General features: G+C 41.5%; 2 protein-coding genes across 6 annotated transcripts; one reads left to right on the forward strand and one right to left on the reverse strand.

The window, feature by feature from the left end:
- Nucleotides 1-78: 78 nt before the first annotated feature.
- Rbcn-3A (Rabconnectin-3A) lies at nt 79-21,570 on the forward strand. Of its 5 annotated transcripts, none has more exons than XM_043422081.1 (31): nt 79-402; nt 1,546-1,743; nt 2,291-2,444; nt 2,517-2,600; nt 3,106-3,324; nt 3,425-3,560; nt 4,157-4,354; nt 4,868-5,058; nt 5,142-5,390; nt 6,145-6,334; nt 6,421-11,447; nt 11,559-11,879; nt 11,970-12,080; nt 12,154-12,324; nt 12,504-12,734; nt 12,826-12,966; nt 13,432-13,664; nt 14,023-14,574; nt 14,663-14,902; nt 14,990-15,242; nt 15,328-15,532; nt 15,957-16,245; nt 16,396-16,569; nt 16,637-16,735; nt 17,272-17,358; nt 18,528-18,588; nt 18,680-18,888; nt 19,536-19,680; nt 19,754-19,971; nt 20,111-20,194; nt 20,493-21,570. In XM_043422081.1, exons 1-31 carry the CDS (start codon nt 316-318, stop codon nt 20,607-20,609), a joined length of 10,674 nt encoding a protein of 3,557 aa, XP_043278016.1. In that variant the 5' UTR covers nt 79-315; the 3' UTR covers nt 20,610-21,570. The 5 variants fall into 5 exon arrangements, with proteins under 5 accessions (XP_043278016.1, XP_043278017.1, XP_043278019.1 ...); XM_043422082.1 differs by having other exon boundaries at nt 6,193-6,334; XM_043422084.1 differs by lacking the exon at nt 17,272-17,358.
- Nucleotides 21,559-24,867, reverse strand: AsnRS (asparagine--tRNA ligase). The gene is made up of 6 exons (XM_043422089.1): nt 24,073-24,867; nt 23,410-23,553; nt 22,720-22,868; nt 22,251-22,629; nt 21,909-22,172; nt 21,559-21,736 (listed from the first exon to the last, which is right to left on the reverse strand). The coding sequence occupies exons 1-6, from the start codon at nt 24,712-24,714 to the stop codon at nt 21,605-21,607; spliced, it is 1,710 nt and encodes a 569-aa protein (XP_043278024.1). The 5' UTR covers nt 24,715-24,867; the 3' UTR covers nt 21,559-21,604.
- Nucleotides 24,868-25,067: the final 200 nt, after the last annotated feature.

Below are 25,067 nucleotides of genomic sequence, written 5' to 3' on the forward strand. Positions count from 1 at the left end.
AGGTGGACGGTGGCGCCATTATTGCGTTGCGGCTGAAAGAAGGGGTAATCGCCAACGTCCATTTAAAGATGGCCGCTACAGCACTGCTGGTGCCGTCGTCGTACGATAGTGTCGTGTCTATTTGGACTGTTCCTTTATTGTTCTGGTCGTCGTTGTAAAAAAACTTTCCATTCTCACTTATTATTTAGTTATCTACTATCGTTTTGTGAAGCGCTATCGACCGTTCAAGTTTTCGGCATTACGTCGTTAAAACAAGACGACTGGACGGGGTGAATAATTATGAGTAGCATCAGTGAATAATCGCCGTGAGAAATCATGAATTGCCATCAAATACTAAGCGGTGCGTGCAACGCTGGTGATCGATGTTACGCTGTCGGTTCCGTGGAAGGAATATCTTTTACCGTGAGTTTCTTTATTCTTTTTCTTTATTATTATTACTCCAATATTTCGTAGTACGGGCGTGCCCTGATTCCGACGTCAAAAATTTTTCTCTGTTCCGCGCGCTTATCTGGGCTCGCGGGTAAAAAATCATTCGCTCGATAAGTAGTACACTCCCTCTCGCTCTCTCACTCTTTTTTGCTCGAGTCAGCTGATTGAACGACACCCTACGCAATTGCCTATTTTCGCTCTATGTTTCTATCAATTGTCATTCATTTTTTATGAATCCATTTTCGTAAAAATCATGATATGCTACCAGTCGGGATTGAGGTTATTTTTGGGAGTCATCATCTTGAAATGTATTTTAGGATTTGACTTGTAACGCTTCCACCACGTACGAAATATCATACTTTTATTGAGCCACTAATGAAATTATGATAACCCAAGCGAATAAGATAATCCATACCGAACGACTGATTTTTACAGTTGATTCCACGTTCAATTATGTTAAAGGTTATATCAATAGAATGTGGCAATTTTTTTTTTTTTCATTAGAAATTAACATTCAACATTTGGCTTCCATAATTGAAGGGTCTTTTTGACTGTCCTAAAAACACAAACTAACTGAATGATTAGAAATATTTTGAATAAAATAAAATCAATACTGTTCATTGTGAGAGCTGTCAATTAAAGTAGATCTAATCATATGACATCACATGTGTTCATTTAACTGACACATGACTGCAAAATTTATGTCATTGAAAGTATGTAGTTTTTGAAACACAATGTGTTCTCGAGCGTATCTCTAACTATTACTGGAATTAGTATTCACATCAGATCAAACATATTGCCTCACATTCACTTGTAGGCACGACAGATGTTTTTCCTCAGAAGTTACTAGTTCTTGATGATATATTCTAGGAATGAAAGTATTTTATGAAAAAAAAATCAGTGGAAACTATGCAATATTTGGATTCCAATAGAATTTTCCTCATTTTTTGCACAAATAAATATAAAAATAAAAGACTCATAATTAAAACTGGATATTGTGCGTGAAAAAGTCACATCCAAGAAAATTTTTGTGACAAAAATGATAAAACAACGAAAAGATGCTTGATGAGGAAATTCCTTTTAATGAATAAAAAATGTCTGCTTTGTTTTACTTAGGCTTATGCAGCAGGCTGCAATATAGTCATACTCGCTAGTAATTTCGAGAGAGTACAGATTATACCAGGAGCGGTACACAACTACATAAGAATAAGCTGTTTAGACTGCAGCACAGATACTGGAAAAATTGCTGCCGCCTATGAAAACCAAGTCTGCATATTCGAGCCAACTCCACTTATCCACAACTCCTGTTCCCATGTAAGTATTTCTTTGTATCATTTCTCAAAAATAATAGTAGCGTCAAAAAGCATGTCAAACATTCACCTGAGCAATTCGATTCCAAATGTATTCCGAATAAAAAAAAATGGGCCTAACATTAATTACAGTGAACTTCAAATATTTATAATGCTTTTGAGACATATTCTGTGCATATGTGGTAGTACGATATAAATTCATGCATGCCAAAAGTACCAAATGTAATAAGAGAATGATAAAGAAAAAACCAGGGATATAAAGTCATACTGAAAAGTTTTTTATTGGTTTGCTCCAAAAGTAGTGTTCACATATTCACTTTTCTCGTTTGTCTAGTGGTTTTTTTTGTTTATTACAATTACGGGTCATTACAAGTTTAAATAAATATCTGTTTGAAATACATAGTCCGTGACTTTTTAAGCTCGAATTCAGAGAATGTGGATAACAAAAGAAAACGAAAGTTTGTTTGTTTTCTGAAGTGGCCATAAGTACTGTTATTTTCGTGCTGGAATACGGGAACAAATGTAAGACATGATATTTTTACATGTTGCAGCAATTAGAGTACAGATGGGTTCAAACGGGAAGCTTGCAGACCGAGTCGAACATCAGTTCCCTCTCCTGGAATCTAGAGGGTACTCGTTTGCTCACTGGTGGACAACTCCTTCAACTTTGGCACCAAAATATCCAACCTTTTCAGGAAGAACATGGTAAGCAGTGTTCTAATTGACGAATAAAGATGAAAAACGATTATTGTATGGGAGCGTCTCTATTGTATACAGCCGCGAAGGTGAAAGTGTCGCAAATGGAAGAAGTTGCGAGAACTGGAGGCGAACGAAGCCTCGTGGGCGATTCGTCTCAAGATCGTGAGTCGGTTACTTCCGCGAATTCGAATGTTTTGTGTTTTTTCAAGAGGTCGAGTCGTGGTGGAAGAAACATTTGTGAAATTAACAAAAAAAGTATTGAGAACATTGATTTTCATGATGAAACTTGAAAATGGTGAAGCAGCCGTTTTAGTAGAGATCTTCAAAAATATTCTTCTGCAAGATCATAAAAACAAGTTTCGTTGTTACAAAATTGTAAAAAAAATTTCTTGGATTATCAGTAATAAATCAAAGCGTAACAGTAATAATTCAATGTAATATTCCAACCAGACATGACCTCTCAAGTTTCTTCGGCTTAGTAAAATCCATAATGCCGCAACTAAAGCATGTCTAAACGCTCGCTCTGTTTTCTTTTGCTCTCTCACGAAGCAACTCGGCACGAATATAAACGCAAAGAATGTTTACGCCACCTTGATCGATCAACAATTGCAAAAAAATAAACGAGCGTAATTTTTTCTCGATTTAATCATACTCGCTATCATTCCAGCCGGTGCGGTCACCTTCTCTATTGGACCAGAAGTCGAGAGCCCGTGTCCCGGAGGCGAAGGAAACAGTTCAGGCAATGAGCCTGGCTCGTGGAATTGCGTTTGGAAATGTCGAACAGCGACACCAGTTCATTTGATGAGCTTCAGCCCGGATGGAACTTTGTTCGCCACAACCGGGCTCAATGATAGGCTCGTCAAAATATGGTTCGAAAACAAACAGTGTAAGGCTTCTTTTTGTATCGATATTTGTTCGAAATACATGTCGATATTTTAATATACATTTTTATTTAAGTTATCCAAAATTATTCGAAATTTGTTTAGTATTCCCAGCGCGAGGCATGGATCAGACGAGTTTTGGACAGTCCATACCGAACGACAGTTACAGTTTCGTTTACGTGGCTCATCCACGCGCAGTGACACATCTTTCTTGGCGGAAAACGAGCAAGTACATGCCGAAGTGAGTAACGCGTCACAAATTTCACGTTTTCATTGTTTTGAAGGGATTACATCACCTCAGCTCTTGAAAATGGGTATAAAAATTTAGAAAATATCGATGTGATTATTGAAACAGAATATTTTTCAGTTTTCAAAAATACATTCTAGTTCAATACACAAACTATGAACACATTACAAATCTCTACTTTGTTTTATATCGTAGAGTCCATTGGAGGGCAGCAAAATAGAGTAAACCACGAGATATTTGGTTCCATCGATTGCATTTTTTTCTTTCAATGTTTTTGTGAAACTTTAACGTTTTTTTTTTTTTTTTCAAAATTTAATAGGTATCCATTTTTAATAGTCGAGTGAATTTCCAAAATATTTTTATATCTATTTTCTCGTGTTCCAAAGTTTTGGAACCTCTAAAAATGTATGACATTGAACAATATTTGAAGAACTCGATATCGTGTTTGAATTTGGTGAACGATGTTAAGTTTTTTTTATCATTTCATCTTTTGATCAAAAGACATTTTTCCAAGTGACGGTTGGTTGCGCATTCGAGTAAAGCAAACGTCGACGAGAATGAAAAGCAAATGAAAATTGATTCAATACTAGGGGTTCGGTGTCGAACATGCTGGTAACTTCTTGTCGAGACAACATTTGTCGAGTATGGGCTGAAACGATACCACCAGAGATTGAAGGATTAGCGAATATGAGCCAATTCGAGGGCTCCGACAGGCACGGACACCATGGCAAACATCGCCATCACAGTATGCACAAGCATCGGTTTATGCAGCGCCTCAAGCACATGAAGTAGGTTTTTCTCTTACGAAAGCAGGTGACAGTTTTGCCGATAGTTCGCCAATGAAATTAATCATAACGTAGTGAAATGATTAAAAAATTCAAGCAAATATCCACGAGAAAATCCCAAACGAGTTATCGTTTACGTGTTTACGATGAAATCACTTGGATTGCAAAATAACCGAAAGGAGAACAGCTACGAAAAATTGTTTTAAAAACTATTCAGTTTTTCAAATTCGGTTTTTTCTTCATATGACAGATAAAGAATCTCGGTTTTCGAGGTGTGAGACGTAAAACGTTACCACGTTTCGATTTTCCACCGCTGAATTGAAAAACCAGACACTCGTGTGATTTTGTATTTAGCGAATTTCAAATAGAAAAAGTATGCGATGCGGTTCAAATTTTCGAACAGTCAAATATGAAAGTTATCGATTTTTTAGATATTTGTAGCATATTCGTGGTTTCAAATTTAAAACACATTTGTTTATTTATTCAACCATTTTTTTCCTTTTTTTTTTTTGAAAGAACTTGTTTCCACATCCGGCGTCACGCGAAACAGCAGCAGCAACAACAGCATCAAGCTGGTCTCACGGCCCCGACCCTTCCAACTCTCCCGTCCACTTATTCCGTTCATGATTTCCACAACAATTATCAGGGCACAGGACATTACCCCGGAATGCATTTTCATCTCGCAGCGAGTATCAACGCCGAAACTGGTAAATTAATCTGGCAACACGATCGAAGATTTCCGTTTACTTGAAATTTGGGATTACTTCAACGGAGTTGTCGCTCTTTACAGATATTCCACTGGTACCGAGTCTCGTCACGGGAGATCCTGAAAGAGAACCCAATTTCATTCTACACTGGCTGAACAATAAAGAAATGCATTTTACGATGCAGGCTGAGAGCATACTCCAGGAATTGACACGAAAAGTGGTAGAAAAGGAGGAAGCTTCTCAGCAGCATCATCATCACCATCATCATCATCATCACCATCACCATGAAGGAGATCATATGGACCACGATTCGGAGGGAGAACATACGCCGAGTAAAGCCTTGTTTTATTCTTTTTCTTTTGTTTTGTTTTTTATTTTTTTATTTTGGTAACGGACGCTGTGCTTAGAAAAAACCTCGTTAGATATTCTTTTGAAATTCCAAGAAGTTCGAGCGTATACTCGTCAGAACGCTGAGCTGATATTTTATTCTTAAGGTTCATGGGAAAACCGAGCATTCGTGTTATTGACACAGATACATTTTCCAGACTAATTTGTCCATGAAAATGCATAATCATGTATGCTCGCGTACCGTGCTTGTGAATAGAATGTAGAGAACATTCAGCATGGAGCCTCACATACCAAGCTTTTGAACAAAATGTAGAGAACAATGTTTTAAATGCTTTGAATTTGAAACGAAAAAAAATACTCGAAGTATGGAATGCTTAGTAATAAGATGAACAATTAGTTTCTTACATTGAATGATTCGAAATATCCACGTTTTAATTATTCTACTAGGTAATGGCATGAATTTTTACAAATGTTTTTTCTTCAATTGTTAAAAAAATACATGAATTTAAGTACGAATTCCCGCATGGTTAGTAAGTTAAGTCATTTTAATAATATTTTTTGAAAATCATTGTGGCAATTCACCATGAATTTATTCGCTGGTTGAAGAAAAGGCTTGTTCGTACGGTGGATCAAACGAGCCTTTGCCACTGATTTCATGACTTTTGCCACGTTGAGACGGGTTTGGTTTGGGTTGCATGTTTTTATTTGTTTCTGGTTGGTTTGTGACTGATTCGTCAGATAGCGTCTTGTCCTGTTACGGTCTGACCGGAGTTGGTCGTTCCTCAGAGAAAGCATCGATGAGGCAGAGTGGTCAAAAAGTTGGGGTGGGCGGACGAAGCACTAGTCAGGATGAGCACAGCAGTGATGAGCATCACACAGCCTCTCATCCGAGCCTCGCTCAAAGCGGACACTCGCACCAGACTCTAAGGTATCGAAGGATCGTTACTTCGTTTGGAAATATTTTGTTCGATTTGAAAATAGCAAAAGTGATTGATTGATTGATTGATTGTGCAGTAACACGACTTCGATAAATTCGATCGCGACTGATGCGACGTCGACGATAAATCACGCCCCGGATTCGTTGGACACGAAGATCGAGACGCTACTCCGGGACTGGCATCATAATCCCGATCTCCTGTTCTCGATACATCCGATCGACGGGAGTTTCCTCATTTGGCACATCGAGTGGCTCGACGAGTATCATCCAGGCTCATTCCGTCAGGCTCAAATATCTTTTTCGACGAGAATACCAAACGCGTTTCCCCTCGGCGACGCTTCAACGATGAGCCACAACGTTTCCATGTATTCTCACAACACAGGAGGTCCGCTATTGAGCATCCGCGAGGTTGCCAAATCTTCGGCAAAGGCTGGTGTCGGAGGAAACGATCATACCGAAGTTTCGACTCCGTTGCCGAGCTTGATAGAGCAAGACGAGGAACAATCCACCCTGACGTCAAAAGCTGGTCAAGAGTTGCTCGAAAGCGTTCAAAACTTGGCAGATAGGACGAAAAATTCACAGCAAACTGGCGATGCTAATGGCGGTTTGGAAACGGCTGCTGGAAAAAGCGTTCAGGAATCCCTCACCGATATGCTGAGTCACCCTAGCCCAATAGTTTCGATGGTGTCGAAACACTCAAATGGAACGTTGAATCTTTGGCAGCTCACGTTTGCTGACAAAACGAAATTTTCTCAGGTTCTGAGTATAGGACACGCCTGCCGAGCATCGGGTCACCGTTTCCGGGTAAATGATATAACGTGCCATCCCGTGTTGCCCCTGCTGGTCACAACTTCACATCACAATATACCCGAATTTCCGAACCCCGGTTCACCACCCTCTGGAGCAGTGAATGGTGAATCCGCGAAGCTTAACGCAACAATGACTGCGAGGACGAGCACGTCGATGGAACAGCATCGAGACAACGAAGCTCGGAGCAAAGAAATCATGTCAGCGACTGGATTTTGTAGCGAACTTATACTCTGGCGTGTGGACGCGGTTGGTCCTCTGTCGAAAAGCGGCGGAGTTTCCGAACTCGCGCGAATTAATTCCCCCGAGATATCAGCTTTCAGCAATGTCGCTTGGATACCGACCCTTTTGCCGAGCACGACTTTAGGAAATTTGTCAAACTCACCAAGCGCCTGTTTCGTTGCAAGTGACGGCGAATCTCTCCGAGTCTATCAAGCGGTCATTGACGCGAGAACTTTACTGGCCGAAGTCTCAATAAGCGAGCGCAGAAGCCGAATGATGGATTCGATGGCGAGTCTTTCGACGGACGTTTCTTCGGACGACGGTATAAGAAACTCGATCCACGACCGCATCAAAATCGTATCTCAACAATCGACCGCTCGTCCCGGCTGCGTGATACAGCTCGACGCGATATCGGACGCCACTCACGATTGGCAAAACACCCAATTTCTTCATGTATTTCAAGAGCAACTGATTACGGGCGAGAGAAACGACGAGAAGCAAACCGGCGTCGAGACATCCGCGAACGATCTTGGCCTCATGGAATCGACCCTCGATGCAATGGTAGATCTTCAACAGTCCTCGATATTCGAGGAGCCCTTTTATATCGTCGTTCTCGAGAGAACAGCCAAAGGTACGACGGTCCACATGTGGCGTTTGGTGATCGCATCTCAGCCGGAAACCAACGGACTTACCGGCTCGATGATGTACGTTCCGGATTCTCAATTGGTGCAGGAAGACGAAGACGAGGAGGGAGCCACACCGGGACGTCGATCACGACGACCCAGTCAAACGGCAGGCGCACGAAGCAGACGTTCCAGCCAAGCTGAATACGAGCCCGGCAACACTTCGAATCTCAATAACCGACGACGACGACGAAACAGTGGCGGCTGTAATAATCCTGGTAACAATTCCACCGGGAATAACAGCAGTCACGTATTGATAACCACCACAAAAGTTTGTACTCAAGAGTTACCATTGCCCGATGGAGTCGAAGTTGTTCACGCGGCTCCTGCTGCCGGGCATCTCAGCAGTTCTTCCATTTACCCGGCTTGCTTCGCGCCCTACATTATCGTTACCGCGTGCAGTGACAGTACCGTACGTTTCTGGAAATGCAAAGTAACCAAGAGAAACAGCGAGCCTGACGAGGCTGAAGAATACGAGAATCCCGATCGAAAATTGGACTATGAATGGCGAGAATGGGAAATGATAAGAAAGGATCAGGAGTCCACGATCGATATATCCGGCCAACCTCTCAACATAAGCGCAGCTTACAGCGGCCGCATTGCTTGCGCTTACAAATACGGTAAATCCTTCACTCGTCCAACGAAAAACGATCCTGACTCCCGTTACGTTAATCTTTGCGTTGCCATTTACGAGTGTGAGAGCACCGGCGGAAGCGAGTGGATCCTCGAGGACACGATACATTTGAAGAACATACATTTGCCACGTATACAACTCGATCAACAGTTGGATCTTAATTATCTCTACGACAGCAAGTACATGCAGAAAAAGCAACGATTGACCCAGGTCTTGCAGACGTTGAGTCACGAGGACGTCAGGTCACCGAGAAACGGGAGTGGTTCTGTCAGTACTTCCGGTTCCGTTGGCGCGAGCGATGTTAACGGGGGCAACACTCTCGGGGCTAGCAACGACGGAACGACGAAAGCCGGCCTGCTCGCTGTTCCCTCATTCAGCACTCTTCAATCGCTGAGAAAATCCATCATCGAAAACGGCAACACCTGTCCCTTGACGCAAAAGCATCTCGTACAGCTCGACTGGGTATCGAAGGAAGACGGTTCTCACATTCTCACAGTCGGTGTAGGTTCGAAAATAATGCTTTTTACTCCGGTGTGCTCGGATCTCGCGCAAGCCAATATGAAAGCGATGAAAGAGTCTCGTAGCAACAACAGACCGATACTCCGTAAAACTTCATCTCTGGCGCAACCGCAGTTCGTCGACGAAATACGCTGGATGAAATTACGAAAAATTCGTCTGACAACGGCGGACGGTTTGCCGCCATTGCCGATGCAAATATCCTGGGTTCGCGACGGGATTCTCGTAGTGGGTATGGACTCGGAGATGCACGTTTATTCACAGTGGAAACCAAATCCGAAAAGCGACTGCTTTCATTCGAGTCTTCGGCATCAAGAGTCCGACGAGTTTCAAGCGAGCAGAAATTTGCGAGACGAGGATCTTCGTACTCTCGCGAACGAGACGTCGCAGCGAAGGTTGGCTAACGTATCGTCGATGCCTCATCTCTCGCGAGTCAGCAGTATCAATCTGACGATGCTCGATGCCAAAAAGAAACGGGCGGGGATGCAAAACGGAAGCGGCACCGGGAGCGGCTGTGGTGGCGAAGGATCGGCTAATAATCTTGATTACATGCCGGACTACGGTCTTTTCGAGGCTTCGAGAATAGCCTGTCCCGTTTTACCCCAATATCATCCCAAGCAACTGATGGAACTCTTGAATTCCGGGAAAATTCGATGGGTCAAAGCGATACTGGCACACCTGGTGAGATGCATCGCGAGCTCGTACTCCGTTCGAGCCGATGACAACGAGAGTCTGGTCAAGCAACAGCAGCAACAACGGGGCGGGGGAACGGGCGCTGCCGGGAGCAATGCCAACGCTGCGGGTTGGTCGCGGACGAGAGCGATGTCGGTGAGTTGCGGAGGTGGTCCGGGTGGCGGTGGGGGTGGCAGTATGTCTCCGAACGAGCCCCGAGGTTCCACGAGTCACATACCCGAGGAATTGACCCTTGACTACGCCGAGATAACGTCAATATCCCCGCTGCCTTTGTGGACGTTGCTCATAGCCGATAAAGAAACGAACGCTTCGGTCGCCCAGCAGAACGAGGCGCAGCAGCAGCACGATTACGATCAATTGTTCGACGGCTGCGTCGACGAGGGCGACTCCCTGGATGACATGCTCGACGAGGATTACGACGGCTCGAAACAGCAAAAGGATCGTCGCGGTTCTTCCGCACCGGAGAGACAGGGGATATCGCACTTCGGACCGCGACAAGGAAGATTGCTCTCCCGTCTCTTGACTCACACCCATTTGCCCGGCTTGTCGAGCCTCGATCAAATGCATTTGCTGGCTCTCGCCGATACCGTCTCGACGTGCAACGTCGATTTTGCTGAACGTTTTGCCATAGACGCGGCAAAAACTGCTATAGCCAAGGAAAACCTTACGGGCATACCCTCCGATGGGGACACCGGATCGACCGATTCGCTCGACGACTGCGGTCTCAGATTCCTGCTTGCCATGAAGCACTACAATTATCTCATAAAATGCCTGCCCCTCGCTCAACGCGCACAGTTCCAAAAGCAGGGCGTATCCACGAACAATCTCGTGTGGGCTTTCCACTCGGAATCCGAGGAAGAACTGCTCGCTCTCATACCCTCTTATGCGAAGGGTCAGCCCAAATGGTCCGTTCTAAAAGAGCTCGGAGTCGGCTGGTGGATAAGGAGCAACACAGTGCTTAAACGTTGCGTCGAAAAAATAGCCAAAGCTTCCTTCCAACACAAGCAGGATCCTTTGGACGCTGCTATTTATTATCTCGCCATGAAAAAGAAAAATCTTGTTTGGGGCCTTTTCCGCAACAAACGGGATGAGAGAATGACCTCGTTTTTCGCCAACAATTTTGCCGAGGATCGTTGGAGGAAAGCTGCTCTCAAAAACGCGTTTGCTCTCCTTGGAAAACAGAGATTCGATCACGCCGCCGCGTTTTTCCTTCTTGCGGGATCTCTCAAAGACGCCATTGACGTATGTCTTCACAAACTCAACGATCTTCAACTGGCAATGGTCATAGCGAGGCTCTACGAAGACGAGGTCACCTCGCCCAATCTCAAAAGACTCTTGTATGAGGAAATATTGGGCTGCGACAAGGACGGAAACGATCCGGATCTCGTTAGAGCCCATCCGGATCCGTTTCTCAGGAGCATGGCACTGTGGATACTCAAGGATCATGCCGGGTCTCTCAATACTCTTTTGCTCAGCCATGTTGGTACTATGCATCCTGCATACAACGATGAAGAGGCTGAGAAAAACGAAGGAGGCGCCGGAGCTACTGGTAAATATTTGCTTCTTCGCTCCTCCATTTATTCACTTTCAACGTTCGCATAACTTATTGAAATATTATTCTCTTCCTCTCTTTTTCTCTACCTTTTTTATCTTTCCGTAGCCGCCAATCCGAACGTCTTCAATTTTTACGTCTATCTACGGACGCATCCTCTACTCATAAGACAATACATCGCATCGACGGCGCTCGATCGCAAAAAAGGTCATTCCGTTGTTATATCCGGATTCAGTTACGGAACAGAGAGCAAAGTACAAGCACCCGACAAACAACTTATGCTCGAAGATAGTATTACACCTCTCGAGAGACAGCTCTACTTCACCACCGCTCACGCTCACTTCAAAGCTGGTTGTCCGGCTCTGGCCCTCGAAGTGCTCTCCAAACTACCGAACAAAGTCATGGACACCAATTGCGAGGATACTCCGAGTAAGGAAAATTATGAGCCAGCCTGTCGCGTTCCAGCAAACTCCGGGAAATCATTTTCAAGGCTCAATTTTTCTTCGATTTATTCCACAGGCCTCTTGAACAGTCCGAGCAAATCTCGAGCAACTGATTTGCAAATAGACACCGGTATCATCAGTTGGGAACCCGCTGCTCAACCGTCAAACCCTCCGGAAGCGCAAACTGGTATTTCACTCTGTTCATCCTTTGTGGCTCGCTAAAACCCTGACACAATGACTCACGCAATCGTATTTCACAGATGCGGCAGACTTCGATTGGTCAGCCCCGGTAACGAAAAAAGTAGACGATGAATTGGTTCTGAATTGGGATGATCCCGAAACTCCGGATGACGATTTGGAAAGCCCACCGATGACTTTGAAATTGGACAGGAAAGAAAGCAGTGGTGCCAAGTCAGACGATAAAGATGATGGTAAATGCAAGCGGTTTCAATTGAAAATTAAGAATTTAGCCAAACTTTTTTGTAATAATTACGACATCCGCACAAAAATTCCTCGATTAGAATTCGATCACTGTGTTAACCTTCAACTTATTATTCCTACAATTTTTAACACTTCGTTTTTTTATTCTCTGGTATTATTGGGACATTAGACATCGCAAAGCCGATCGCGCAATTGGACATAATGGCTCAACAGCTGAAATTCGTCGCTTGCCTCAAGATACTCATGGAGGAATTGTCGACGCTGGCAACTGGATTCGAGGTCGACGGAGGACAACTTCGCTATCAACTATACGTTTGGTTGGAGCGCGAGGTTGACGCACTCCGACAATTATGCAGTTACAGCGTCAATTCGGACGGCGATGTGACCAACGTCGGCGAATGTAAATTTTTGCCTCTATTTTCATGTGTTTATCTGTTATCGAGACTCGCTATTGCATCGTCAAATGTCGTTTTCTACAACCCGTGTTCCAGACGAAGGTGGTATGGTCGATGATATGCCACCCCCGTACAGACCAGGGGAACAACCAACGTTGCATGAAATATTAGTTGCTGAAAAGCTCGATTTTGAAGCTAAGGTTCAGAGGGCCGCCAAGAGAAAAAAGTGGCTCAAAGGTAACACTCTACTAGCAAAATTCTCATCTCATCAATTCTCATTTTATTAACTTCTATCCAACTACTAAATTATTCTAATTATGAGTATAAATCGCGAGCGTGTATTTGGAGTAATCAATCTGTCACTAAACTCTAATCACGAAGCCATTTCAACCACACTGACAGCTTATTTCAAATAATTAGCAGGTGTGGAGTAAAAACTAATGAGTCTATGTATTACGATTTTCATTTTCCATTGCTTTTTTAGCATGGAGACATAATTCTGGAACTCGTTTCATGGAGAATTCAATTTTCTTGGAAACCAATGCAACTAATTTTTAGATCGTAATTTAAAGGCAACTTTAAACAGCTCTGATACTTGTTGGAGAATTGGCTCCTTTTATTGGTGTTCGATTTTCTTTAGATTAAGCCAAATTCAAAATATATCGATAGTAACATTTGTTACAATTAAACATTTCTCATCAGCCAATGAGACTTTGCTTCGTACCCTGCTGTCGTACTGTTCGTTACACGGAGCATCCGGGGGTGGTCTCGCCTCCGTACGGATGGAATTGGTTCTTCTGCTTCAAGAGCTTCAGCAAGAAAAAACGCAACAACAATTGCTCAGCCCGTTACCGTTCCCCACGACGCTTCCTTTATTGAGCGCGAGCGTCGCGTGCAACAAAACTGTTGTTGCTGATCCTGTCAGACATCTTCAGGTATGCAATCATCATTCAATAAACTTTTCACCAAGTTCGAGTCCTTACACATAAAGAATTATACTCCGAAATCACTATGAAAAAATCGTTAATAAGAAAGGGGAAACAAAATTGGTGAAATTATAATCGAATGAAATTGGAAATTTTATGGCAACAAAATTGGTCGGTTCAAATCGAACGTTCATTTAAAGAGAGAAACAAAAAATAACTGCACGAAACGTACTGTTTCAAACCTGTCGCAAAGAAAAAATTCCTTGCAAAGAAAAACGTAACTCATAAAAAAAAATTACAAACACCTTAAGGTGATTGTTCATATGCTTGTCTGCACTTCATCATTTCGTTTATTCACTGTTGACAGTCCCTCGCTCAAGATATGTTACAAACGTTGGTCCAGCTGCGAGATCCTCCGATGCCGAATCGAAATTCTCACTATTGCGAAGTATTTATACTGCGTGATTTGGCGGTGGCGTTAAGCGCCTGCATATATCAATCCCTTTGCGACTCGGATACTTTCGTAACGAAACATCATCAGCCTGAGATATTTCCAGCAGTGGCAGAGATCGAGGCTTTTTCAGGCGGTCACTTAGTCACCTCGAATCGTTACAATCGTCGCTATTCAGTCGACGAAGCGGTCGCCATAACGACTCTTCCTTCAAAGTGGCCCGGCGTGACCAACCTCCGAGCCCTTCTCGCTCGGGAGAAAGACGAGGATACACCAAAATTGAATATACTTCTGTGCGAGTCGTTCGTTGCTACGTACATGAGTCTTTTCGTTTACGCTTTGTCGAGCTGTGACAGTCACATCCTCTACAGACTCGTCGGTCATCATTTTGACAATAATACATGGTCCTGTCTTTTCGGCGGGGGAGTTAAGAAACTCCTGCGGATCGCCAGTACAGGCGGCCACCAGGTTCGTCGTTCTTCGGTGACCATCTATTTAGTCCACTTGAAATGTGAACGGTTAATTACATGTTTTTTCCTTACGTTCTTTCAAACAGGGAAGCGCGAGCGTGAGTATGGAGAGAGCCGATAGCGTGTCGAGCGAAATAACTGCAGCGGCTGCTGGAAGCGGCATGTGGAACACGATGACCTCGTTGACGAAGCAAAGAGTTAAATTGAACATGAAATTGCTCGGACAATTTACTGGGCAACAGCCCAACATGAAAGAAGACAAACCGACATATCGCGAACAATTTGTCTCCCCACAGATGAGCATGATATCATATTTTCTCATCAAGGTACGTATTTCCGATATAATTTCCGAATAAATGAACACATTTATTCATCTTTTCTTAATCATAACGATCGATCGGTGATTGCTGCAGCCACGTATCGAGACGGAATACGCGGACGAGATTGACTACGATTCTTCGGACTCGGCTGTATCTGATCTCGGCTCGTCCGAGGACGAGGAAGATGTGTTTGATACGAACGTTAAACCAAAGAATAAACCAAAGGACAATAATGAGCATACCAATCCTAATTCGTACAGTTGGTGTATCATGAGATTGGCTATAGTTAAAATACTTCAACAGCAATTGCAAGAATTTCTCAATGTCGCCGGTATCGAGATGCAGGGTTCGTTATCATTGAACTATAATCTTGAATTTTACTACCACTTTTTATCGTTTTTTTATTTATTCACTATCGAACCATTTTGCAGAATTACCGGTGAGTAGCCCCCTCATACACGGCACACTCGGCATCGTTGCTCAGTGGCAAGAATCCCTGAGGGAAGAATTAGAAGCGAAAGGTCCACCGCCAGCCAATTATATATCGGGTTGTGCTCCTGATCCAGTACCTTCGCCAGGAAAACCTGCCATTCACAAGTATCGCTCTCTGCTCGAGAAAGACAATACTCCCTTCAAGTGAGTTCCATTTTTTATGATGTCGCATTAGAAACTGTCACTAACAAGTTTCTATGTTTCCAATTTCCCGTTACGGGTGCTCGACGTGATATAAAAATGTTGAGGATTCATTAATCTTCTAAAAATATGATGCTCCTAAAAAAAACCCTGTAAACAGTAATGCTGACAACTACTGTGGCATATTTATTCCCAATTTTAAGTAAAAATCGTGGTGCAAGCATGTGGTTTTTTCGTGTCGCAACAGAAGTTGTTATTATTAGCATTATGAAGCGAGTAGATTCCGTCGAATGGGGCTTCTTTCAAAAGTATTTTTTCGAATTAAAGAGAAAAGAAAGATGCTTTTCATTAGTTACTTTTGTGTGATACAATGACGTATCATAAATGATAGATTGAGAAAATAAACGTTCTGATTATTGTTTTACAGTACGCGTCTCGCTTCTGCGGCACCGGCTAACCGACTTTGGTCTTATCTGGTTCGACAAGAGTCTGTTCAGGATATATTTATACGTGCGGTGTTCGGTAAGAGGCGATCGTTATCATCAATCCTCGACAATAATCAGTCTAGCTCGACGGTAGTCGATGGGGGTTCAAGTCGAGTAGCCAGCGGCGCTGGCGAGGACAAGGCAAGCGACAGTGGCACGACCAGTCTTCCTGAGCCGGTTAGGATAATTCACAAGGAACAAGATAGTATCAGTGCCTTCTGCCTCAATCAGGTTCGTACTTTTTCTATCGATTTCGACAATGTTGGTTTCAATAAACTGTAAATAATAAAAGTGTAGAAAAGTTTACATTTCCTTGAGCGAAAACTAGCTGAAAAATGTAAAAAAAAAACAATTTGATACAATTGATCGACTGGTCGTCAGGTTAACGCTGGTCTGATGGCTCTGGCAACACCGCGCGAAGTGCAAGAGATGGACATATCGTTGCTCCTCGAGTTACCATCTTGGTTGGAGGACGAGTGCGAATTCGATATAATTAATTTGAACAAGCAGATCGATCCGGAGCCTGTCCAATCTACCAGTTTTCTAGTCATACAGGTAAAGAATCTTTCAAAAAACGGCTCCACAATAAGAAGCTTTATTTATTCTCTGGAAATGTGTACAGACCGCGGCGGATCGACCATTGATAGCTCAGAGTCCGCAGTCGAACAGTCCTCAACCGCAATCCGGGATTGCTGGGCAGACGGGACGAGGAGCCAGTGTGGTGAGTCTTTGTTCTATCCAAATCAACCCAACTACCAAAAAAAGAATGAAAAAAAAAGAGAAGGAAAACCTGTCCTTTTTTATAATAACACTATTTTTGAACATCGTATGTTTAACCCCTCTCCCCCACACCCCGTTGTCGCTTCCGAGTGTGGATATATATTTAAAACGCGACTGATAACGTGTATATATTTTATAATACATGGCTATACAAAGAGAAGCACACTTATTTGGAAATACATATTTATACACATACAGAAAAGCACTTTACGATGGTGTTGTTTGTCAATATCGTGCCAGCACCAGTACAACACACATTTACATTTATTATGAAATTTAAAAAAAAACACATTATTGAAAATGGGCGAGGAGAGAGAAACGGTGGCGGGGGGAGGAAAGGGACCGGGGGGAATGGGTTTTTGGAACGAGTTGTGGTGACGGAGACAATGTTGCTTGTTCAATGCTTGCCTAACACCTCAAACTTGGTCCGCGCGTCAATGATGGCTCGCTCACGCGCGCGCGCTCTCTCTCCATCAGATGAAGGGGATGCCCGCTTTTCCTGGCTCCCACGACCTGCGCTTCTGTCAGTTTGTCGCTGATAGGAGCAAACACTTGTTGAAGCCGGTGAGAAGACTAACCACAGATCATGTTAACAGCAACACCCTACCCTCTCATCCTGATATTTTTATATACATAGATTCCTATTAGCGTCTTCCCCATTGAAACTTTTTTCACTTATGACTCTGCTTGTTGGAACGATTGCAAATGTAGCCATGAAAACGTGCCTCAAAGGATTTTTGTTGTATTTGCGATCACATGTGCCACAGTTTGGCTTTCTCATTCTTTACCATTGTTTTTTTTTTTTTTTTTTTTTTTCAGATTTTTGCATCTACTTTTTCTCAGTTATTTTATAAGGATGTGATTATCCGGATACTTGAATTTTTTGAGAAAACTTGAAAACTTGGGATATCAAAATTCTGCGAAATAGCAAATTAAGCCATGAAAGGGATTTTCTAAAGAAGAAAGTGTGTACGCTGAAACACTTGTGTTCGTCTTGAATACTACTTTTTTCCAACTTATTGTGGTACTCTTTCAATCAAAACTCTATCACTAAAACTAATCATTTCAAAAGAAGCCAGATTTTTCGGAACGACGAAAAAAATTTCGAGAATAGATGGCAAATACAGTAGCACAAGCCTGAAGCAGAGGTCCAAGAGAACGAGATAGATTTTTATCGTTTCGATACAGTAAAAGAAAAAAGACTGCAAATACACGTTAACACCAAGAAAAATCTTTTGACACACATTTATTTAACTATTCGAAATCGTTGTGAGAAACGAGGGAGGCTAAATTGAAAAATTCAATCGAGGATCACGCCGATATAAACAAACAATATTTTAATGTGTAATTCGACATTTGTTTGTGCCACCGAATCTCGCCGATTGTCTTAATTAGTGGATCGGGTCATTCGTGTCTCGCATGTTGTATGAAAATTCGCGATACTCTCATATATACTTCCGTTGCCGCTTATCGATCGCGGATTCAGACGCATGCTTACCCATCATTTTCTTCTTGAATACCCTTCATTCATTCATTTATGAACTATTTATTATTCATTGTACCCCGTACGTGTTTATGTTTGTACGAAAGCTCGTTTGCGACAAGTGTCTTATTATTGTATTTTGGGAAATAATTTTACTGTTAGTTAAACACGTTCGTTAGCGTCCGATCGACTTGTTGCTTAATAAATAATTGTTTTTCTTGTTTTTTTTATCGTCCCGTGTAATACACAGATTCTGAAACACAAGATCGATGGTATTAGGAGAGTTTCTTCGCATCCGCTCCTACCTTTGTGTAAGTATATTTAAGCACGTTATCCCGAGCTTAATGGACAAAAGCGAGAAAAACATTTGCAACAACTCAGAGTGTTTTTTTCTGTCTTCAGATTTGACCGGATCCCAGGATGGATCGGTATCGTTATGGGAATGGGGGCATCAGACTGCCGTTGCTACTCCCCGACCATCAGGCACCTTTGCTAAAGTAACGCGGGTTCGTTTCTCTCAGCATGGTAACAAATTCGGCGTTGCCGATTCCGATGGTCACCTCAGTCTTTTCCAAGTCGCTTGCAGAGAAGGAACCGCTCGGCCCTTCTTCGTAAGTCATTTTATTATTTTTTATACTTTTACTCGTTCTACCATTTTCATTTTTTTTCTTCGTTTCGTTTTATCTCATAAACATGTCTCATAGAATTGATTCATAAAGTATACAATTTTTAAAAATAAATTATAAAAATATCTGCGATATCTTTGCAACGACCAACTTTGCCCCGTCATACTTTTGGAAATTTCTTGAAAAAAAATATATATATATATTTATTATATATTTTCCCGTCGAAAAAACTGATGAAACGCATTTTTTGTCATTTTGTGATAAGACCTTGAAACACTAAAAATGATTAACGGTGAAATTCATGTGAATTTTCATGTGAATAAACTTTAAAAAAATACAATAAGTCAACATTATTTGACGTTTTGGCAATTTGAGAAAAAACTGCTGTAATAAATTCGTTTGAAATTGGAATATCAGTAAATGTTAAGTTTCTCCCTGTTTCAGTTATTTTTTGCACTCCGATATTCTATATCCAAATCCTATTTTGGATTTTAGTCTTCTTGGCTTTATCAATCCGATTACTTGATCTGATAATTTTTCTCAGTTTTGTTTTTTTTGGTTATGTCACAATTCATTTGTGTTTCAATATATATATATGAGCACTGGCAATTTATTATGTATTTTTTTTTCAGAATTACCAATGTCATAGCAAAGTTACGTCGGACTTTGTATTTTTGGGAGCGTGTAGTTTAGTTGCGACAGCTGGACACGGATCGGAAGGTCGTAACGTAGCTTTATGGGATACGTTGCTACCACAAAATAAGTCTCTAGTGCAAGGTGAAAAATGTTTGATTCTTCATTCTGAGAAATAAATGTGATCTCAAAAATAATGCAAATTCTTTGTTGACAGGTTTCACGTGTCACGATCAGGGCGCGAGTGCTGTTATTTTGGCACCTCAGCATCAATTGCTCATCAGTGGTGGCAAAAAAGGGGCGATTAATATTTTTGACGTCAGACAACGGCAGCAAAGGCACAGATTTCAGGCTCATGAGTCTGCCATCAAGTGTCTCGCTCTAGATCCTCACGAAGAATTTTTCGTCAGTGGAGCCGGCGATGGTGATATTAAAGTATGTTCTGCTCAAATCTTCAATTACAGCCGTTACCACTATTATCATTTTTTAAACGTCAATAACGCGTGTCAATTTGGTGAGATTTACCATTGCTAGTGTGCTTATTATTATTATGATTAAAAACAATCTTGATCAGGTATGGGGATTGACGGTCCATTCGCTTCTCTATTCCTTCCCGGGAGAACATCCGAGATCAAGTTTCTTCAAAAATATCGGCCAGGTGAGTCTCCTTCGTTCAACTCAGAAACTTATTGCCTTTGAATTTCTTACTTTTATCAAAACTAATTGGGATATTGTGACATTGCGATACAACCAATCTGCAATATGCCCAAAGATTGAATAGCTCGCACGAGTATTCGTTAATATCTTCCTAAAGTTGATTATAGAGGATTTCCCGAAAATTTCTTTTGGGAAGCACGAGTGGGCAGAAACAAAGTGTTTTCATTCTTTCGTCAAGCGTCAAGCGAGTAACATGTTCAAATTTCATTATTATAAAGACTGAATTTTTAATCCACCAGGGAGTAACGCAATTGCACGTGGATTCTGCGGGACGTATGTTTTCGTGCGGCGCCGATGGTTCAATGAAAGTTCGCCAGTTACCAGAACGTGACTGCGTAGTTCATAGCCTTTACTGAGAATAATAATAATTTGGAAAGAAAGAAAAATTGACACACCTATTCAATATATATTAGATTAAATCGCGTTTGAAAAAAAATACACTCGAAAAATAGCACACTGCCGTTATCTCGGTCGTGTGTAAGCGTCGATTGTATGTGTGTGTGCGTGCGTGTGTGTGTGTGTGTATGCATGCGTGCGTGCGTGTCGCTGTATCCGATTGCGCGCCCAATTAGCTTTCTCAACTGACAACTACTCGTTCGTAAAGCCTATTATCTAATTCTAACAATCATTCCTTTTTGCCTAAAACAAAAAAACAAAAATGAGAATAAAGCTGTATTATCACTCCGACACAAAGTGATGATACCTATATATTGCTATTCTTACAAACCGTGAATATACGTATGAAGAATACAAAAAGAAACCAAATGGCGTGCACGCCAGAAAAATGGAAAGTTACTCAAGAATCCGAGTAATCGCTGCTCCGAAACAAACAAAAAACGAAAAATACATTCATACGCGATATTGCCGAAAGTAAATATCTTGTTTTTAGAAGCTCGTTTGTTGCTGCTCGTCCTCAAAACGCCTCTGTGTGCAAGGACGATAAAGTAAAGAAATAACTAAAAAGTGTTGATAATATATTTGTGTATAAATACAATAAACTATATTGTTGTGGTTGTTTAAGCCTATAAAGGATGTGAGAAGCGAGATCGAGCGAGAAATAAAAACGTTATAGTCTTAGCTATATAGAGCTAAACTCACAGTATTGTACACATTGTTCGAAATGCACATTATTAATATACATACACAGATTAAAGTATATATGTATCTACGATCATGATGAAGACGGTACGCGAAAAAAAAACTAAAAATGAAAACATTCATCGTTCGTGAAGCGTACGCAACTGTATTGTAACTATATCTCAAGGACGGAAAGGAAAATGAAAATATAGAAATAAAAACAAGACATTGATGTTTCAACTTGTTGCTTTAATCATCCTGAAGACATACAAATTTAGGGGCGACAACGTTCCAGGAACCGGGGATAGAGACACACGTCTCGAATGTGATATCTGTTCAGCAACCAGCACAGAATCCTCTCTAAACCAAGCCCGTACCCGCCATGAGGACAAGTTCCATACTTTCGCTGCAACCCAAACAGTATTGTTTTTCTTTGTTAATTAACTATTCTTATTTTTGCCATTAGAATATTATAGCAATCGTAATGTTGGAGTGCTTTACGAAAAATATTCATTTTTTAGTTCACATTAAAAAAATGACTTGTTCATTGAGTTCGAAAGAGCACAAAAAATTCTCACCTGATCGGTGTACCAGTAATAGGGAGTTGGATCAATATCCGAACGCTTATAGCCCTCAAGAAGCTCATTGTAATCTGAAATACGCATAGAACCTCCAACGATCTCGCCGACGTTGGGCATGAGAACATCTACAGATTCTGTCAGTCGTTTGTCCTCGGGACAACGAGACATGTAAAACGATTTTATCTCAGCGGGGAACCGGCATAACATTATCGGCTCGTTTATCATATCGGTCATTTTTCTTTCCGGCATTTCGGGAATATCCTGAGAACAACAAGAAAGTGTGAAAAATTGAAGAGAAGTACGTTTGGAGAATAAAATCCAATTTTATAGCTATTCTACCTCGCCAAACTCGTAAAAAGTCCCGTCCTCTTTGGTGATTCCGTGTTCTTTCAGAAACTCTATCGCCTCAGTATAATTCATACGTTTGAAGGGCCTCTTCGGAGGTTTGAACTCTGGGTTCAATTCCATGACGACATGTCCCAAAGGTGACTCGAGTACTCGTTTCACCGTGTCGCAAATAAGATCTTCGAGACGATCGAGCAAATCGTCAAAAGTAATGAAAGGACATTCGGCTTCGACGTGAGCGTACTCGGCAAGATGACGACGAGTTCTCGATTGTTCCGCTCTGTACGACTGTGCAATGCAGTAAACATCACCCATTGCTGGGAGACACGTTTCTAGATATAACTGAGAACTCTGAGTCAAATAGGCTTCCTGGCTGTGCGTCGATGGAAAATCAAAATTTTTCCAAATTAGTACAATAATGATAAATATTGAAAGTGAGAAAAAAAAATTCAATTTAATGTACCCAAAGTAATCGAGCTTGAAGAGAGTTGAACCACCCTCAACCTGAGTCTGCACCATCGTTGGTGGGGTTATTTCGCAATAACCGCGGTCACGATAATGATCGCGGAACGCCTGTAGCACTGCTGACCTCACCATCAGAACTCGACACGTCTGTGGAAACATAAAGTTTCAATTTCATAGTCCTGAAGCTTGTATCATTGGAACTGCGACGCAAAATTTTGCCGTTCCCCAAAAAATATTTCCAAATTCTCGACCTCATTGTTAAAAATATTTCTTTATTCAATTCCTGCAATACGATTAAGAAAACATTTGAATTCTTTCCAACAGACTGTACAAGTGTCACGTGGCCTTGACAGCTCGACTGTTTCAATTAACTCAAGTTTATGCCATATGACGACATAATTACATTAGCCACTTGTGGTCGATTAAATGTAAATCTCGTTATCTTAAACGTTTCCAACTGAGCAAACGTTGATTTGAGGATTTAGTTAATTGAGAAGCATTCTGGTAGAATTTTGTACTTTAATTTGTAAAATCTTTTTCTGAGAAAATTTCATCCGAATTCCTTTGAATAATTTTACTTGAATATTTTTTTAAAATTTAAAACAGTTTGCAATGAAGAAGGAGATTCACTCGTACAAACATATGATGAAAATGCTTTCTCCACTATTTTTATTCTAAATAAACTCACATTCTCGCCACGGATCATGATGTGCCTGTTGTCCAGTTGCACATCAGGATGGGCTTCTTCGTTCAAGATACTATCAGCCCCACCTGCTGGCGATGCTCCGATCAATCTCCAGTAATCGACTAACAATTCGTGTCCACCTGGCGCCTAAAAAAGAGATTTTAGCCAATCTAAGTTAGAGGAGTTTTTTTTTAGATTTGAATTTTTAGAAAACAGATTTCTGAATTCATTTTTTGAAAACATTTTTTAAATACAATTTCACTTGATATATCTTGGATCTTTATGATGCATACGAAACAACAGCTGTTCAAAGTATGATTCAGATTTTTTTCAATCAAAATCAAGCAAAACACTACTGATTCAGATGGCTCAAGTATTTAGTGAGTCTATTTGTGAATCCAGTGTGTTAATGCAAAATTTGCATGTCAATGAAGATATTAAAAATGTTAAAATAAAATATTTCCCTGAGATTCTTTGGTATTACACCAAAAGAGTTGCACAGTAGAAACTTGCAGGTACTTCTCAATTTTAAAATAAAGCTCACTTTAAGTACTATTGTAGTTTGAAAGGAAAAACAATGATTGGAAAATTGGCCCAATGATCATCTCTATTGAAACATGGAAGAGAACAGTCATGGTAAATTTGTGCTAAAAGAAGTTTACATACTGTTTTCCCTTCCGGTACAGCCTTGAGGATACCAAAAAGCTCGATAGATGCCTCTGTTGCAAGAACCAGAGCATCGTAGGTTTGGCAAAGAGTATCATTGAGAACGGACTGCAGAAAACCTGTACCATCTCTGAGAGTGATGAACATAAGCGCTTTGCCCTGTCTTCTTAAACGATGAACCCAGCCAAAAATTTTGACTCTTTTTTCTCGGCTATGGACGGCGTCCCTGATTTTTATTCGTTCAGCCTCTGGCAATGATTTATCCTCTTCAATTTGAACAGCTTTAGCTTCTTCCAGATTCTTTGCACGCTTCTCTTCGTCCTCTGCAAGACGCTTGCCTTTTTCCTTGTTTTTTGATTCTTCCCTTGACCATATTTTATGAATTTTTTTCAACTGAGACTTTGAGGCCGGTTCGTACTTTTCTCCCTTTTCAGCTTCGGTCAGCTTGTCATCTTTGCGATCTTGATATATCGTTGGAAACGGCTCTTTGCCGGCATGGCGCATCGCCTGCAAAATCGTTTTGAACGGCTGTGATTCTGTGCCCAGCCCGGTCTCGTCGTCCCCGTTCTTCTCTGACGTGTATATTGCCGCCATCGTCGCTTCAGCCTCCTTCAAAGTATCACCGTGTTCTTCGCTCGGCATTTTATACACGTTTTTGTTACAATTATTGTAATAAATATTATCGTGCGAAAACTGACGTCGTTTTACCACTATATTACACACAGTTTTGGAATATTTCGTCAGCCTCTGCTCCCTCTGCCTTTGCCTCTGCAGTCTGGAACTCTTTTGTATCCGGGATCCGGGATCCGGGTTTGGATTATCACATATGTGTAACGTGGTTATTATGTTACCAAACAAAGTTCAGAGATGGCGTTGAATTATCCTGCGGCAGTTTTCCCGCCCCATTTTTCAAATAAGTGTGGGCATGTGGTTTGCTATGAAATTGGTACTTTTTTTTTTATCAAGAAAACACATTCGCCTGAAAACGACGTTAT

Source organism: Venturia canescens, chromosome 6 (assembly GCF_019457755.1).
Source record: "Venturia canescens isolate UGA chromosome 6, ASM1945775v1, whole genome shotgun sequence".
Lineage (NCBI taxonomy): Eukaryota > Metazoa > Arthropoda > Insecta > Hymenoptera > Ichneumonidae > Venturia > Venturia canescens.

Coding starts and splice junctions, on each gene's coding strand:
- Rbcn-3A (XM_043422081.1), top strand. CDS start 316: ATGAATTGCCATCAAATACTAAGCGGTGCGTGCAACGCTGGTGATCGA. Junction 12,081..12,153: donor CCCTCCGGAAGCGCAAACTG/GTATTTCACTCT, acceptor CGTATTTCACAG/ATGCGGCAGACTTCGATTGG. Junction 16,570..16,636: donor CCAGTTTTCTAGTCATACAG/GTAAAGAATCTT, acceptor AAATGTGTACAG/ACCGCGGCGGATCGACCATT.
- AsnRS (XM_043422089.1), bottom strand. CDS start 24,714: ATGCCGAGCGAAGAACACGGTGATACTTTGAAGGAGGCTGAAGCGACG. Junction 23,554..24,072: donor CTGTACCGGAAGGGAAAACA/GTATGTAAACTT, acceptor TCTCTTTTTTAG/GCGCCAGGTGGACACGAATT. Junction 22,869..23,409: donor TCATGATCCGTGGCGAGAAT/GTGAGTTTATTT, acceptor ATGTTTCCACAG/ACGTGTCGAGTTCTGATGGT.